Below are 17,517 nucleotides of genomic sequence, written 5' to 3' on the forward strand. Positions count from 1 at the left end.
CTGTGTCTTCAGTGCTATAAGGGAAGCCTCCTCCTCTTGCATATGTCAGGCATTTTCTATTTTAAAAAAATCTCCAGTGATGAAAAACACTTGTAAGTGCAAGAGACAGTGGCTAAAAATTTGGCACATCAATCGTTAGCAAGACAATTACGCCTGACTGCAGAAAAAAGGTTTTGGGGTACTAAAGGGTCTGAGGTTTCACAGTAAGCAAAGTAAATAGACAATTATACAGCACCATGCCCCTATGGACACGAGAAAGACAGCTGACTGGGTGGAGGCCAGGGTGTCCTCTTGACAAGGGAGGACATTATTTCGTGGTGGATACATGAGAAGTCTCTCTTGGTGCTGAAAGGCTGGGGTGGCATATCGAAATATTTTCAGTATATGATCATGGAGAATGGGGTAGAAGTTTCTGTACAGTAAAGAATGTCTAAAGTAGGAAAGTGCAGGGCCAAAGTACATTGGATAACATCAATGGTTTGCAAAATGACATACTGTATCAACGTTAAATGCATGGACTGAAACAGTGGTGGGCAACCTGTTGACCATTGTCGGTTGTCTGTGTGGCTACAGATTTAGCATGAATGCATTCACAGGGACTAATGAGCAACATAATCCATGAATGCATGAAGGGGACCTTGCAGTGACCAGTTGGTGCATCCGTACATGCCATAGATTTATGGACTATTTGTATTGGTTAATACACTGCCCTATCCGTAGTAGCAGTAGTTGCCAGGGTCCCCAAAAAATGTAATATTGCCCACCACTGGACTCGTCGAGGGGGGAAGAGTAATGTGTATATGTGTCTGTGCAGGTCCAGTGTGGTGGAGGGCAGAACAAGGTAGATGTGGGTGAAATATGTCTATTGATGGGTCAGCTAAGATCAGAGATTAAGGGAACGTTTCTTCATTGTACGCTGATTGTATGGTCTCATCTTCATCTCGACGAATGGAATGGAGAACTCATGACCTTTCCAGTGATACCAGTTTATTCCCTATGAGGAAAAAAAGGTACAGAGAAAAAGGAGTTAAAAAAACACACACACACATATGCAAAATAGACCAACAGCGTAAAAGTCTCCCTCCTGCTCAATGTTTCTATGAACACTTTCAAGTAGATTAAATTGATTTTGATAAAATTATATTGCACTTAACATATTTCTCAACACCAAGGAGGTGATTACATCTATGGCTTCACAGGGTAAGGCACCTATTATGTGATAATGTGCAGGCAGGTGTACTTTCGTTCATTAATTCAGCAGTAAATTCATAAAGGTTTAAAAGAAAAATAATTTAATGTATATTTTGCATATGCCGACAGAAGGATTATTTATTAAGGATTTATTTATTAAAAGCCAGTGGGTGATATTTCTAGATAGAAAATAGTCTCATTTTACTCCATGAGTGGAAAGTCGAGAATGTTATAGATTTAATGGAACAGTAGACAGGGTAGATAATTAGGATACATATTAAATTGAACTTTAAAATATGATTTTAAAGCAGCAGGAAACCGGTCAACGCTAGGGAATAGCCTACAATAGTCAACGCTAGGGAATAGCCTACAATAGTCAACGCTAGGGAATAGCCTACAATTAAAAAAAATGCAGTACTTACCTAACAGATCCATCACCGAACCTGTACTGCAGGCCGGGCTTTGTTTACCTGGGTGGCAACCTAACAGAACCAGAGTGCCTTAAATGGGTTCACCAGCTTTTTAATACTTTTTGTCTCCCTTCTGCCAGACCTGTGGAGGGAAGAATACTAAGCTGCTCCCTGTTACTCAATTTCAGCTCCTATGATCCATCGCTTTGGTCCAGAAGTATGCTTCCCTCCTCAGGTCCAGTGGGGATGGGGGGAGAAAAAAAAGTGTAAGACGCTAGATAACCTCTATTGTATAAAATGTCCCTGGCACTGAGTATATTGTCCTCAGTCAACCAAAGTAACCTTGGTGTTGCCTACAGTCCTGCTAGTGTTAGTCAAAGTGTCTGCCAAGGGGTACCTAGTGTCAGTCACAGTGCCCCAATACATGGCAATGAGCTGCTCCTCAGTCCTGCTTTCGCCACTTCCATATGCTTGTCAACTCTTGAAACAATCTAGCTTGCTCTTCCCGGCTAAGTTAAGGGTGGAATTTAAAGGAAACAGTGTGTTTTTTCAGGATCCGGAAAAGGCTTTGCTATTGCGATTGAACCACTGGCATGCATAATAAGAAGTGATAGGGAGATTAAAGGTTTTCACTATGAGGGTGGGGAAGAAAAACTATTAATGTATGCATTCGTGCGGAGGGGTGGTAGAGGGGGAAAAGGAGCTATTATGCTAGGTTATGGAGTCCCTCGGACTGCTGGTTAGCAGACCGGGTGACTATTTGGGGGGGGGGGCGGGTATTGGTGGGTCGGGGGGAAGGAGAGATGCGTTTTTTTTTTCAGATAAAGAAAGTATATCCGAAGAATTAAAAAAGTTTTTTGGGGAGAATAACCACTCTGCTAGTAAGTTAATTGTTTGGGACACTGCTAAAGCATATCTGAGAGGATTGCTTTTTAAAAAAGTGAACTACTTGAAAAAAACCACAAGGGAAATGGGGATTGTATTGGAAAAAAAAGTTCAAGAAGCGCGAATAATATGTGTAAAATACCCTACCGAATATAATAAGAAAATATGGGAGGAAGAACAGGAAAAACTAAAGTTATATCAAATGGAGAGAAGCAGGAAAGAACTACTTTTTAAAGGGATCCGTCTAGCCTCAGAGGGAGAAAAAGTCGGTAAAATTTTGGCAAGTATAGTGAAAAATCAAAGAGGGAAATCTTGGATAGGCGCGATTAAAGATAAAATGGGTACAATAATTAACACCCCAGAAGGAATTAAAGGAGTGTTTTTGGAATATTTTCAGGAGATATATAAGTCTAAAGCACAGTACTCAATACAAGATTTAGAGGTATATCTAGACCAGATTCCCCTCAGAGAGATATCCCAGGCCAAAAAAGAATTTTTAGAAAAAGAAATATCGACGAATGAAATAAATGAGGCGTTGGGGCAGGTAAAATCTGAAAAAGCACCAGGTTGTGATGGGCTCCCCTTCGAAGTATATAAAACTTTTTCCCAGGTGTTAGTACCCGAATTAAAAATAACTTTGGATGAGGCTAAAAAGGTTGGGGATTTACCAGACTCTATGAAAGAGGCAATTATTACACTAATCCCTAAAAAGAACAAAGAACAACTAGAACCTGGGTCATATAGGCCAATATCACTCTTAAATACGGATGTTAAAATCTTGGCAAAAGTTTTGGCAGATAGGCTATCAAAAGTGGTTAAAAGTGTAATAAATGAAGACCAAACTGGCTTTATACCCGGTAGAACGATATATGCAAATATAAGAAGGCTGTTTCTAAATATTGAAGCCAATAGATTAGAGGCGGGGGAGAAAGCGCTACTTTCACTAGACGCCCAAAAGGCATTTGATTGTATTGAATGGGAATATTTATGGATAGTATTAAAAAGGGTTGGTATAGGGGAGGGATTTATAAGGTGGGTACAGCTAATATATCACAACCCTAGGGCTAGAGTGATGGTGGACGGGAGCTTGTCCCTGCCCCTTGCCCTATATCGGGGCACTAGGCAGGGATGCCCTCTCTCTCCACTATTATTTGCTATTGCGATTGAACCACTGGCATGCATAATAAGAAGTGATAGGGAGATTAAAGGTTTTCACTATGAGGGTGGGGAAGAAAAACTATTAATGTATGCAGATGATATTTTGTTATTTATGCACAATACTGGGGATCAGTTTAACAGAGTTATGCACATAGTAGATAAGTTTTTTTTTTTTTCAGGATTAAATATAAATTGGGGGAAATCATACATGTTGATGTTGGGAGATGCACAACCACAGGAGGATTTAAAGGTGCAGGTGCTTGGTAAACAGGAAAACTTTAAATATTTGGGGATACAAATTTCTGGAAATGTTGAAGAATACGAAAAATTAAACGTTCTGCCCCTCATAAAAGAACTCAGGGCCAAAATACATATTTGGCGAAAATTACCGATGTCAATACAGGGTCGGGTAAATTTAATAAAAATGGTCTTCCTCCCCAAGATACTTTATGTTCTTCAAAACGCCCCAGTTAGGTTGCCACAGGATACCTTTAGACTACTTGATAGGCTAATGGGAGATTTCCTTTGGAAAGGTACGACCCCCAGAATAAAGAGAGAGATACTTCAGCTGCCAGTGAGAGAAGGTGGGTTAGCTGTCCCAAATTGGGCTCTTTACTATTTAATTACACAATATGGTCATATTAAAGCTAGCTTAAATGGTTTAGTGGGTAGGCAGGCATTGAATAGAGTGGGGTGGAAAGAAGAATGGAATTACTTAGAGGTATTGGAATCAGGTACACTTGGTAGAAATAATATTGGAAATAGAGTTTTAAACCTATTGGAACACGTATGGACGGAAATCAAAAAGATATTAGAGATTAAGGGGTTTTTGCACTATACACCTATTTGGAAAAATATTCATCTCAAGGAATTGCAACGGATTAAGGCTTATGTAGATTGGGAAAAAAAAGGGGTGAAGTATCTAAATCAGATATTTGAACAGGGTAAACTAAAAGACTTCAATACAATGGTTAGAGAGTTTGCTATACCACAAAAGGACATATATAAATATTTCCAGCTTAAAAATGCATTGTATACAGTTAGGAACGTGGATAAATATAAGGTAGAAACATCTGACACACTGTATAATTTCATTAACGTGGTTGAAAGAGGAGGTACAACGGCTAAAAGATATAGGATATTGATGGAAGGAAAAAAAAAAACAGATTACAATGCCTGCTAGGAAAAAATGGGAAAATGAATTACAATTTTTTACGGAGGAAAAATGGAATGATGCATTAAAAAGCTATGCGGGAGTCTCAAATAGGGGCTCACATAAGATCTCACAATTTTTTGTGGTCCATAGGCTCCATCGAGCGCCATGGATATTGAAAAGAATGGGCGTAAGAGATTCTGATAATTGTATAAAATGCGGGGGAGAGAACGCTGATCTAATACATTGTTTTTGGAGATGCCCAAAACTGTTTAGGTATTGGACAGAAATAACAGATATGATATATCTGAATTTGAAGGTTCAGATATCTGAAGATCCTATGATTTGTATCCTGGGGGCAACAGAACATCTGGGCCTAAATAGAGATTTACGAACTGTTCTAAAAAAGATACTATTTCAAGCTAGACTCCTTATACTCAGGAAATGGGTAGGGGTGGACCCTCCAACAGTGGGACAGTGGAGGAAAGCAGTGGATAATCTGATTAAGGAAGAACGAATGATGGAGGGCCAAAGTAGAAAAGCAAAAAAAGTTGATGAAATATGGAATAACTGGGTACTTTAGGGCTGGATATACTATTATTATTTATTTATGATTTATTTTTTTATTTTTTTGTTGGTCGTGGCTACGCGTATCTCCTCCCCCCCCCCTCCCTCTCTAAAGGGGTGGTAGGGGGCAGGTAAATGGGAAAGATGGTTTATGATTATTAATGTATTTGTCTTTTCTGTGTATTGGAAAATAAAAAGAATTTATGGAGAAAAAAAACTCTTGAAACAATCTGCACTGAAGAAGGTGTGCTAAGATGAAATTATATTTGATAGATAACTAGGGTTTCATGGATGGTGGGTACCAGTTAGGCCTAGTTCACACGAACGTATGGCTTTTATAGTTTTTTGCGGTCCGTTTTTCACGGATCCATTGTTCCGTTTTTGAGTTCCGTTGTGTTTCCGTTTCTGTTCCGTTTTTCCGTTCCGTTTTTCCGTATGGCATATACAGTATACAGTAATTACATAGAAAAAATTGGGCTGGGCATAACATTTTCAATAGATGGTTCAGAAAAAACGGAACGGAAACGGAAGACATACGGATGCATTTCCGTATGTGTTCCGTTTTTTTTGCGGACCCATTGACTTGAATGGAGCCACAACCCGTGATTTACGGCCAAATATATGACAAGCTCTATCTTTCAATGGAACGGAAAAACGGAAATACGGAAACGGAATGCATACGGAACACATTCAGTTTTTTTTGCGGAACCATTGAAATGAATGGTTCCGTATACGGACCGTATACAGAACACAAAAAAACGGCCCATACACCCGCAAAAAAAACGTTTGTGTGAACTAGGCCTAAACCAGTTGAAATGTCCTACGGAACCTGAAGCATTTGGGAGATTCCACTGTGTCAAGATTATCATAGGAACTCTAGGCCTTATAGCAAACAACCCGAACCTAACTTGAATGCAGGGTACAGGAGGACAGGAGAAGGAAGGGTATGGATCACAGGTGTAGATGCTCTACTTAGGCCTGCATCTTCATTTTCAGGTATCTCAGTAAAACATTTCACAACACTTTACGAGGTGTTTCTACAGCTTTAATTTATTTTCACTTTATCCTCTAAATTCTGAAACGTTTTTATTTCTGTAATATTCCAAATGTTTGCAGTTTGTCCACTGGAGGATTCTGTTAGTCAAAATTTTGAGATAACAAAGATAGACAGAAGACACTGCTATCCAACCATGATCTTCTAGGTCTTTCTCTAAATTCCCAGCTGAATGATAAATCCTCTCAACTGACCGGGAAGATGCAAATGCCTTGTCTAAAATTATATGAAACCTTTTGTCTTCTTATCACTTTCAGACACTTCAGATACTGCTCTTCACTCTGCCTAATAGAGGTATGACATACATATCCTCTAATAGGGCACATGGAAAGGGGTTGTCTTAAAGAGCATCTGTTATCGTGATCAACCCTATTAAAGCAGGCATACTGCCTGGTAGGATTGCTCATGGTGAAGTAAATCAGCCCTCTATTGTTGCATTCTGATGTTCCATTGCAGCAAAATGTGTGCTTTTATTATTATGCATGTGAGGTGCTTGGAGCACAGAGGGGCTGGCCTAGCCCCTTGGAACACCACTTCACCTCCTCCTCTCCCCCTTTGCCATACCTGCTCATCGACTGATTAAAAGGCCCAGGCATTCACACTGTCCAGATGCCTGGCCCTGATATCTCCCACTTGCACTGGTGAAACTTCATCAGTCCAAGCGCAGTTGATCTTAGAAGGCTCTCATTAATGAGATCTGCGATGAAATCTCATTGGTGCTTGTGCAGTAAAGATCTCAGAACAGGGAGAGTGTCTCATCAGCATAAGCACAAGATATCAGGGGTGGGCATCTGAACAGTGAAGATACCTGGCCCTGTCAATCAGGCCGTGAGAGGGAATGTCAAAAAGGGAGAGGAGGTGGTGAAGTGGTGCTCCGCGGGGCTAGGGCAGCTCCTCAATGCTTTAAACACTTGATCTGACTAATAATAAAAGTAAACATTTTGCGGCAATTGGACATCAGATTGCAGCAACAGAGGGTTCACCATGTATACCTGGTTTATTAAGGTCAATCATGGTGACAGATGCTCTTAAAGCTGGCCAAACACATTCAATAACTCCTGACTCCATCATACACATACAAGTTTGGTTTAGCCGGGTGTGTATGTGTTTTCAATGGGAAGAGAGCCACTGCCAGACACTTTTGATGGCTAGTGATGAGCGGCAGGGGCAATATTAGAATTTGTGATATTTTGAAAATTTTGGGGCGAATATTCGCCATATATTCGCGAATTTGTTATCTCCAGTCATTATTTTCTTGATTGCGGAAATCGGCAATTGAAAAATTTGCAATAAAAATTTCCGTTACGAAAATTCTCAATCAACACTACTCCTAAAGTCATCGATATTGCAGCCTTCTCATTGGCCCACAAGCTAGAAGCAGGGAGGGATCATGTGTACTGATTTAAAAAAAATCTTGAATATTCGAAATTACGAATATATATCACTATATTTTAAATATTCGCGAATTCTCGAAGTGCCGATATTCGCAATAAAAAATTTGCAATTTGAATATTCGTGATCAACACTATTGATGACTTATTGCCTCGAAGAACAAAAGGTTTGAGTGAATTGTTTTGTGCAATCCTTCTGTGACATCATCTGTCGGGGGGGGGTAGTCGGAGCTCCCCGTATACCTTAGATTGACATTCTTTCAGGGTTTGGTGTCGACCATTAGAAATGGCCTTGCAGTTTGCCCGGCGGTCGTTTTGCAGCGAACTTTACACGTTGGCGATTCGCCAAACATGCAAACATATGGCGATGTTCGCATGCGCCAAGTTCTTTTGCATTGCGACAAACTTTGATGAATGACACATCCATTAGGGGGGACAGGACAGCAAATTGAGACGTTTCAGCACATGAACACGCCCCCACCCTATAACAGAACCCGATCTGGCAGCCATTTAACATTCTATGTTTTGCCAGTGTAGGGAGAGGTTGCTTTGTGGAGCAGGGACATACTGTTAGGGACACCAAACGCTAGCTAATAGGGCCACAAAAGTCCTTTTAAGGACTGGTATAGGTGTGCTATCGATAGGTGTGATATACTGAGGGGTGTGATATACTTATAATATATTTTCTAACATAGAAAGTATATTAAAGTGCATTTGTATTGTGTAGGAGTTGTGCGTGGTTCTGCTGCGATACCGCAGCTATATAGAGGGCCAAGTGCTATTGGAAAAACTATTTGCAATGGGTGTGAAAATAACTGATTGAGGGGTGCAATATACTTGCTTCCAAAAAATACTGATTAAGAGGTTTTATATACCTGCTTCCACAAAATACAGATTGAGGGGTGAGATATACCTGCTTCCACCAAATATTGATTAAGGGGTTTTATATACCTGCTTCCACAAAATACTGATTAAGGGGTTTAATATACCTGCTTTCACAAAATGCTGATTGAGGGGTGCGATATACCTGCTTCCACAAAATGCTGAATAAGGGGTTTGATATACCTGCTTCCATAAAATACAGATTGAGGGGTGCGATATACCTGCTTCCACCAAATATTGATCAAGGGGATTGATATACCTGCTTCCACAAAATACTGATTAAGGGGATTGATATACCTGATTCCACCAAATATTGATTGAGGCCTGCGATACACCTGCTTCCACAAAATACTGATTAAGGGGTTCGATATACCTGCTTCCACAAAATGCTGAATAAGGGGTTTGATATACCTGCTTCCATAAAATACAGATTGAGGGGTGCGATATACCTGCTTCCACCAAATATTGATCAAGGGGATTGATATACCTGCTTCCACAAAATACTGATTAAGGGGATTGATATACCTGCTTCCACCAAATATTAAATGAGGCCTGCGATATACCTGCTTCCACAAAATACTGATTAAGGGGTTTGATATAACTGCTTCCACAAAATACAGATTGAGGGTTGCGATATACCTGCTTCCACCAAATATTTATTAAGGGGTTCTATATACCTGCTTCCACAAAATACTGATTTAGGGGTGCGATATACCTGCTTGCAGAAAATATTGATTAAGGGGTTTTATATACCTGCTTTCACAAAATACTGATTGAGGGGTGCGATATACCTGCTTCCACCAAATATTGATTAAGGGGTTCTATATACAGTCATGTGAAAAAATTAGGACACCCTTTGAAAGCATGTGGTTTTTTGTAACATTTTTAATAAAAGGTTATTTCATCTCCGTTTCAACAATACAGAGAGATTAAAGTAATCCGACTAAACAAAGAAAACTGAAGAAAAGTCTTTTCAAGATCTTCTGTAAATGTCATTCTACAAAAATGCCTATTCTAACTGAGGAAAAAGATAGGACACCCTTGCCCCTAATAGCGAGTGTTACCTCCTTTGGCTGAAATAACTGCAGTGAGACGGTTCTTGTAGCCATCTACCAGTCTTCGACATCGGTCTGAGGAAATTTTACCCCACTCCTCAATGCAGAACTTTTTCAGCTGTGAGATGTTTGAGGGGTTTCTTGCACGTACAGCCCTTTTCAAGTCACCCCACAGCATCTCAATGGGATTCAAATCTGGACTTTGACTTGGCCATTCCAGGACTCTCCATTTCTTCTTTTTCAGCCAATCTTTGGTTGATTTACTAGTATGTTTTGGGTCATTGTCATGTTGCATGGTCCAGTTCCGCTTCAGCTTTAATTTTCTAACTGATGGTCTCACATGTTCTTCAAGCACCTTCTGATACACAGTAGAATTCATCGTGGATTCTATGATGGTGAGCTGACCAGGTCCTGCTGCAGCAAAGCAGCCCCAAACCATGACACTTCCACCTCCATGCTTCACAGTTGGTATGAGGTTCTTTTCTTGGAATGCTGTGTTTGGTTTACGCCAAACATGTCCTCTGCTGTTGTGTCCAAATAATTCAATTTTGGACTCATCTGTCCAAAGAACATTATTCCAGAAGTCCTGGTCTTTGTCAACTTTATCTCTGGCAAATGTCAGTCTGGCCTCGATGTTTCTCTTGGAAAGCAAAGGTTTCCTCCTTGCACACCTCCCATGCAAGTTAAACTTGTACAGTCTCTTTCTGATTGTAGAGGCATGTACTTCTACATCAACAGTAGCCAGAGCCTGCTGTAGTTCTCGAGATGACACTTTAGGGTTTTTGGAGACCTCTTTTAGCATCTTGCGGTCTGCTCTTGGGGTGAACTTGCTGGGGCGACCAGTCCTGGGCATGTTGGCAGTTGTTTTGAAAGCCCTCCACTTGTAGACTATCTTCCGGACAGTGGAATGGCTGATTTCAAAATCTTTTGAGATCTTTTTAAATCCCTTCCCAGACTCATAGGCTGCTACAATCTTTTTTCTGAAGTCCTCTGACAGCTCTTTTGCTCTCACCATGGTGCTCACTCTCACTTCAACAGTCAGGAGCACACCAAACTAAATGTCTGAGGTTTAAATAGGGCAAGCCTCATTCAACATGCAGAGTAACGATCTACTAATTATGTGCACCTGGTGTGATATACCTGTGTGAGATCTGAGCCAATTTAAGAGGGAATACATGTGAGGGTGTCCTATCTTTTTCCTCAGTTAGAATAGGGATTTTTGTAGAATGACATTTACAGAAGATCTTGAAAAGACTTTTCTTCAGTTTTCTTTGTTTAGTTGGATTACTTTAATCTCTCTGTATTGTTGAAACGGAGATGAAATAACCTTTTATTAAAAATGTTACAAAAAACCACATGCTTTCAAAGGGTGTCCTCATTTTTTCACATGACTGTACCTGCTTTCACAAAATACTGATTAACGGGTTTGATATACCTGCTTCCACAAATACTGATTGAAGCCTGCGATACACCTGCTTCCACAAAATACTAATTAAAGGGATTGATATTAATCATTTTCTATCAGGAGGCAAGTTCTAGACTTGACAGCGGCGAATCAATGGATGTCGTATATCTGGACTTCTCCAAAGCATTTGACACTGTACCACATAAAAGGTTAGTATATAAAATGAGAATGCTCGGACTGGAAGAAAACGTCTGGCTCAATGATAGAAAACAGAGGGTGGTTATTAACGGTACACACTCAGATTGGGTCACTGTCACTATCGGAGTACCTCAGGGGTCAGTATTGGGCCCTATTCTCTTCAATATATTTATTAATGATCTTGTAGAAGGCTTGCACAGTAAAATATCAATGTTTGCAGATGACACTAAACTGTGTAAAGTAATTGACACGGAAGAGGACACTATACAGCTACAAATGGATCTGGATAGATTAGAGGCTTGGGCAGAGAAGTGGCATATGAGGTTTAACACTGACAAATGTAAAACACTGGGTAACACTGACATGGAAAAGGACCTAGGAATTTTAATAAACAGCAAACTAAGCAGTAAAAGGTTTGATATACCTGCTTCCACAAAATACTGATTGAGGGGTGCGATATACCTGCTTCCACCAAATATTGATTGAGGCCTGCGATAAACCTGCTTCCACAAAATACTGATTAAGGGGATTGATATACCTGCTTCCATAAATATTGATTGAGGCCTGTGATACCCCTGCTTCCACAAAATACTGATTAAGGGGTTTGATATACCAGCTTCCACCAAATACTAATTGAGGCTTCCGATATACCTGCTTCCACAAATACTGCTCTTCTCTAGGGACTTAGGCACAGGATCATTTTGAAAATGACAGGCAGAGGAAGAAGCAGGCCATTCCACAGGGGTGGTATGGGTCGGGCAGGTGCACCAGGCCGGAGCCTAAGTGGGAAGTTGGAGAATGTGCGTGCAATTACGTCAAAGGGTACACCACAGTTGGTTGAGTGGCTCACTCAGCCTTCCTCTTCTGCACCCTTCTCATCCTTGTATCTGCACCCTCCTCACTCTCTGCTGTATGCACCCCCAAAGACACCACCACAACCACTATAGCTTCTGCACTCGAGTCAGAGGAATTATTTTCCCATCCATTCCCAGATCTTACCAATGCACAGCCATTCTTGGCATCGGATGAGGAAGAGGAAGTAGCAATGGCCGCCACCCAGCCATCTGGCGACAGTACCCAGATCAGCCCAAGGAGGGTGGTCCCCGCTGTTGCTGCCTACTCCGAGATCTCGAATGTCAGTGGTGGTGAAGGTGATCATGATGACATATCGATGGACGTCACGTGGCTGCCCACAAGAGAGAAAGAGGAGGGGAGTTCAGAGGGAGAGATGGAGCAGCAGATAGGGAGGAGAAGGAGGAGAAGCAGGCAGAACTCGCAGTGCACAGGAGGCAAAAAGCAGACTGCAAATGTATCTGAAGTGAGCCATCCACCATGCACGGTCACAGCTTGCGCTCCCAGGATGCCAGCACATGGCTCCGCAGTGTGAACTTTTTTTAATGTGTCAGCTGCTGACAATAGTGTTGACATCTGCAGCCTGTGCTGTCAAAGCATAAGTCGTGGTAAGGCTAACACTCACCTAGGGACGACCGCCTTAAGAAGGCACCTGGCCTCCCATCACGGAGCCCAATGGGAGCAATGCCATCAGAACCCACAAAGCCATACTCCTGGCGCTCCACGTCCTGACTTTTCTCCTTCTCCTCTCTCCTCCCATTTGTCCTCCACTCCACCTTCCACCTTGACGTCGTCACGTTCATCTGGCAGAAGGCAGGCTTCTGTGGCCCAAATGTTTGAGCGTAAAAAGTTGATGACGCCCGATAACCCTCTTGCCCAACGGCTGACCGCTGGCTTGTCGGAACTGCTAACCCGACAACTACTGCCATATAAACTGGTGGTGTAACGGCACCGTTTCAGCAGACAAGGGGTTAAGATCCGTTCAGGCGATATGCCCCTTTCCGAGCGACAGGCACAGCTACTGCAGAACACCAACCTCCCGAACTGGATACAAAATAGCACTTCAAACTGGAACCTCGCAAGTAGCTGTCAGCAGGCGAACAGGAAAAGCATTCAGTCGGCTTACACTCCTGGCAATCAGTCTCTAACAGCATACAGGGAATCCCCCAAATAACGAGACAAGGCTCCGTCTTGAGGGTCAGCAGTAGTCTCAAGTGCTGGCACACCCAGCATGGTTTTTATTACAGTTTGTTGCAGATACAGGACAGATACAACATATCCCCACAATGCATCATGGTTTCCTCCCCTCTGTCCCGGAGACGACCAAACACAATCCAATTATCTCTCAGGACAAAGGGGAGATCACCAATACACATGTGGAGACAACAGGACAGGAATCACCACCCAAACACACAATGGCACACCCCCACAGCAAACACAGACATTTAACATATCCCCAGATAGCTCAAGTCTGAGTGCATATCATTAGGTGAATGGCACTCAGAATACACAAATACAATGATATTAGCTATCTGGGTGCCCTCACATAACATACAATTTAACCGAACGCATAATAACATAAAATACAATTCTACAGACAGATTTAAGCTGTGCGGCCGGTCTGTCTTCTCCTTTACAGTTACTATGGGCCATAATCCTGAGGCAAGAGGCTTTTAAACAGTCCTCTCCAAAACCCAGTGGCGAGGTTGGTTTCGCCACACATCTCCCCCCCCCAGGGAAGACTAACCAGATACCTGACCTCACGCCGGTCGGTACCTGAGTTAGTCTGGCAGGCCACCCACAACAAAATACTGGACCTGCTGAATTTCGTAGCATGTCTCTGTCCAGTGAATCCACCAAAGTTATGTTGGAAGCTGGTACTCCCGGTCTCTGTGTTGCTCCCTGGTTTGGAGTGGAGGTTGCTTTGTGGGCAGGGATCAGCGGTACTCAGCCCTGGTGCCAGCGCTACCACGGAAGAAGCCTGGTTGGAGCCTGGTTGTTGGAGGGGGAGACCGACTGTCTCTACCCCCTGTGCTGTAAGTGCAGAGACCACGGTCCCATCTGCACTGTTGTGGGGCTTACTGTCTCCCCCTGGTGCGTTAAGCTGCCGCTGGGGAGAGGGGGTAGCGAGCTCCTCTCCCATACATACTTCCAGCCGCTGGGGAGAGTGACCGACCGCCTCCGCTCCCAATACAGTGTCCTGCTGCTGGGGAAAGGAGACTGGGCTCTCTATTCCCTGTAGGACACTCTGCCGCTGGGGGACAGGACCGACTGTCTCTGCCCCCTGTAACTCCGCCTGCCGCTGGGGAATGGAGACTCGGCTCCCAATTCCCAAAAAATCATGCTGCTGCTGGGGGATGGAGACTCGGCTCCCAATTTCCAAAAAATCATGCTGCTGCTGGGGGGCAGGAACAACTACCTCTGCCCCCTGTAACTCAGCCTGCCGCTGGGGAGGGAGGCCGCTGCTCTCCTCTCCCTGCACTTTACACTGCCTTCCCGGCATATCACTCTGCTGCTGGGGGGCAGGAACAACTACCTCTGCCCCCTGTAACTCAGCCTGCCGCTGGGGAATGGAGACTAGGCTCCCAATTCCCTGCAGGACCGGTGGAGAGACCTCGGTCCCATCTCCACCGGCCACCTGGGGTTCTTCCCAGTAAACATCAACAATATCTGCCCAGCTGAATGGGTCTGGATCTGGGTCTGTCACCTTACCGTCCTGCTGAGCCTTCTCAATGGAGTGGAAGAGATCTCGGTAGTCCTGCTCCAGTTCCCACTCCAGGGTTGCTAGGTGAGCCAGGTCTTTCTCTACTTCATGGGGGTCATCCCACTCATGCCTAGCCTCCCTCTCATAGAAAATGTCCTGAAGTCTGGACTGTGCAGGGCTCCCGAAGTCAGGCTCTGCAAAGGACTCCCATAACAAGCCAGGACCATCAAACTCCTCTCCCTCTGGCTTGTCATGCTCAGCTGTCCAGGGTATAAACTGTGCCACATACCACCAAAGTGCCTGGTAGGCATCCTCCAGCCATAGCTCCTGCCATACCCGGTGCTGTAGTTCCATTACCCATTCCTCCAGGGGCTGCTCTCCCAGGAAGGGCATCCGCAGGGCCACTTGCTTCTGCAACCGCTGCTCTTCACTGGGGAGACTCTCACCTCGCTGGTATTGTACATTATCCAGGGCCTGGTACCAGATGCCTTTCCTTAATGCATCCCGGCCATCCAGGTCCTCCTCCTCGTATACCACTGCTGGTTCCATCCTGGTGCTTTTAGGGTCGCTGTACTGGGACATGCGTTGCCCTTAAATTGTAGAATCCAAAGAAATGGTGTCTCCTGTAGCTGTCCTTCTGGCTGTAGGAACGATCCCGCTGCTTGCCACCAATGTAACGGCACCGTTTCAGCAGACAAGGGGTTAAGATCCGTTCAGGCGATATGCCCCTTTCCGAGCGACAGGCACAGCTACTGCAGAACACCAACCTCCCGAACTGGATACAAAATAGCACTTCAAACTGGAACCTCGCAAGTAGCTGTCAGCAGGCGAACAGGAAAAGCATTCAGTCGGCTTACACTCCTGGCAATCAGTCTCTAACAGCATACAGGGAATCCCCCAAATAACGAGACAAGGCTCCGTCTTGAGGGTCAGCAGTAGTCTCAAGTGCTGGCACACCCAGCATGGTTTTTATTACAGTTTGTTGCAGATACAGGACAGATACAACATATCCCCACAATGCATCATGGTTTCCTCCCCTCTGTCCCGGAGACGACCAAACACAATCCAATTATCTCTCAGGACAAAGGGGAGATCACCAATACACATGTGGAGACAACAGGACAGGAATCACCACCCAAACACACAATGGCACACCCCCACAGCAAACACAGACATTTAACATATCCCCAGATAGCTCAAGTCTGAGTGCATATCATTAGGTGAATGGCACTCAGAATACACAAATACAATGATATTAGCTATCTGGGTGCCCTCACATAACATACAATTTAACCGAACGCATAATAACATAAAATACAATTCTACAGACAGATTTAAGCTGTGCGGCCGGTCTGTCTTCTCCTTTACAGTTACTATGGGCCATAATCCTGAGGCAAGAGGCTTTTAAACAGTCCTCTCCAAAACCCAGTGGCGAGGTTGGTTTCGCCACAGGTGGACTTCAGAAAATTTGTGGCCATTGGCACACCGCAATGGAAAATCCCCGGAAGGAAATATTTCTCACAGAAAGGCATCCGAGAGCTATATGTCCACGTTCAGTGAATATATCTCTGGCACACAGTGTCGGTGCCAAGATAAATCTGACCACAGAAACGTGGTCTAGAAAACACGGGCAGGGAAGGTACATAACTTTTACTGCCCAATGGGTGAACCTTCTGACGGCCATCAAGCATGTAACCATTGGCACCCGTGTGGATTTGGTGTTACCGCCAAGGATTGCATGGAGGGCTGCTTCTTCTTCTCCTCCTCCTACTCCATCCTCCGTCTCCTCCTCGGCTTATTCCTCTTTTTCCACTGCTACAGCCTCTTCCGCTGCACCTCCCAAGCTTCCCAGAACCTATTCGATTTGCCAGGTGAGACGTTGATGTGCTGCGGCTGTTGTGCTTGGGAGCCAAAAGCCACACTGGTCCTGCACTGCTTTCAGCTTTGCAGTCACAGGCCGATCAGTGGCTAACAGTTGGTAAAGTGGTGTGCGACAACGGTGCCAATCTGCTGAAACATGGCAAAATGACACACTTACCGTGCACGGCACACGTCCTGAACTTAGTCGTGCAGCGATTCATTGCCAAATACCCCGGGGTCCAGGACGTCTTGCGGCAGGCCAGTAAAATATCTGGCTATTTTAGAAGATCATACACGGCCATGGCTCGCCTTGCTGACGTTCAGCGGCGACACCACCTGCCCGTCAGATTTCTGATTTGTGACAGCCCGACGTGCTGCAAATCCATCTTGTATATGCTTAAAAGGCTGTTCCAGCAGCAATGTGCCGTTAACGACTACTTGTACGAACTCTGCAGCAGGACAGGTTCTGGGATCTTGGTTTCCTTTCACCGCGCCAGTGGCTGCTCATGCGCAACGAATGCAGACTTCTGTGGCCATTTGATAAGATCACCAAACTGATCAGTCACAGCAAGGGCACCATCAGTGACATCGTACCTTACACCTTCTTTCTGGAGCGTGCATTGCGTCGTGTCATTAATCAAGCCTTCGAGGAGCATGAGCTGGAAGCTGAGGATGTCGTAATGCTGAATGAATTCCTGGGGCGGGGCTACTCCATCTGAAACAAGTCAGCAGGAGTCTGAAGAGGAGTCAGA

The 17,517-nt window shown here is 44.0% G+C and overlaps 1 protein-coding gene across 1 annotated transcript in view; it reads right to left on the reverse strand.

Annotated features, from left to right (window-relative positions):
• Positions 1 to 827: 827 nt before the first annotated feature.
• Positions 828 to 17,517, reverse strand: part of TNR (tenascin R) — a 189,671-nt gene continuing 172,981 nt past the window's right edge. The window contains exon 21 of the mRNA XM_044301949.1: positions 828 to 994. Coding sequence (XP_044157884.1) covers positions 884 to 994 — 111 coding nt within the window. The 3' untranslated portion in view covers positions 828 to 883. The remainder of the gene's footprint in view (positions 995 to 17,517) is intronic.

Source organism: Bufo gargarizans, chromosome 7 (assembly GCF_014858855.1).
Source record: "Bufo gargarizans isolate SCDJY-AF-19 chromosome 7, ASM1485885v1, whole genome shotgun sequence".
Classification (NCBI taxonomy): Eukaryota; Metazoa; Chordata; class Amphibia; order Anura; family Bufonidae; genus Bufo; species Bufo gargarizans.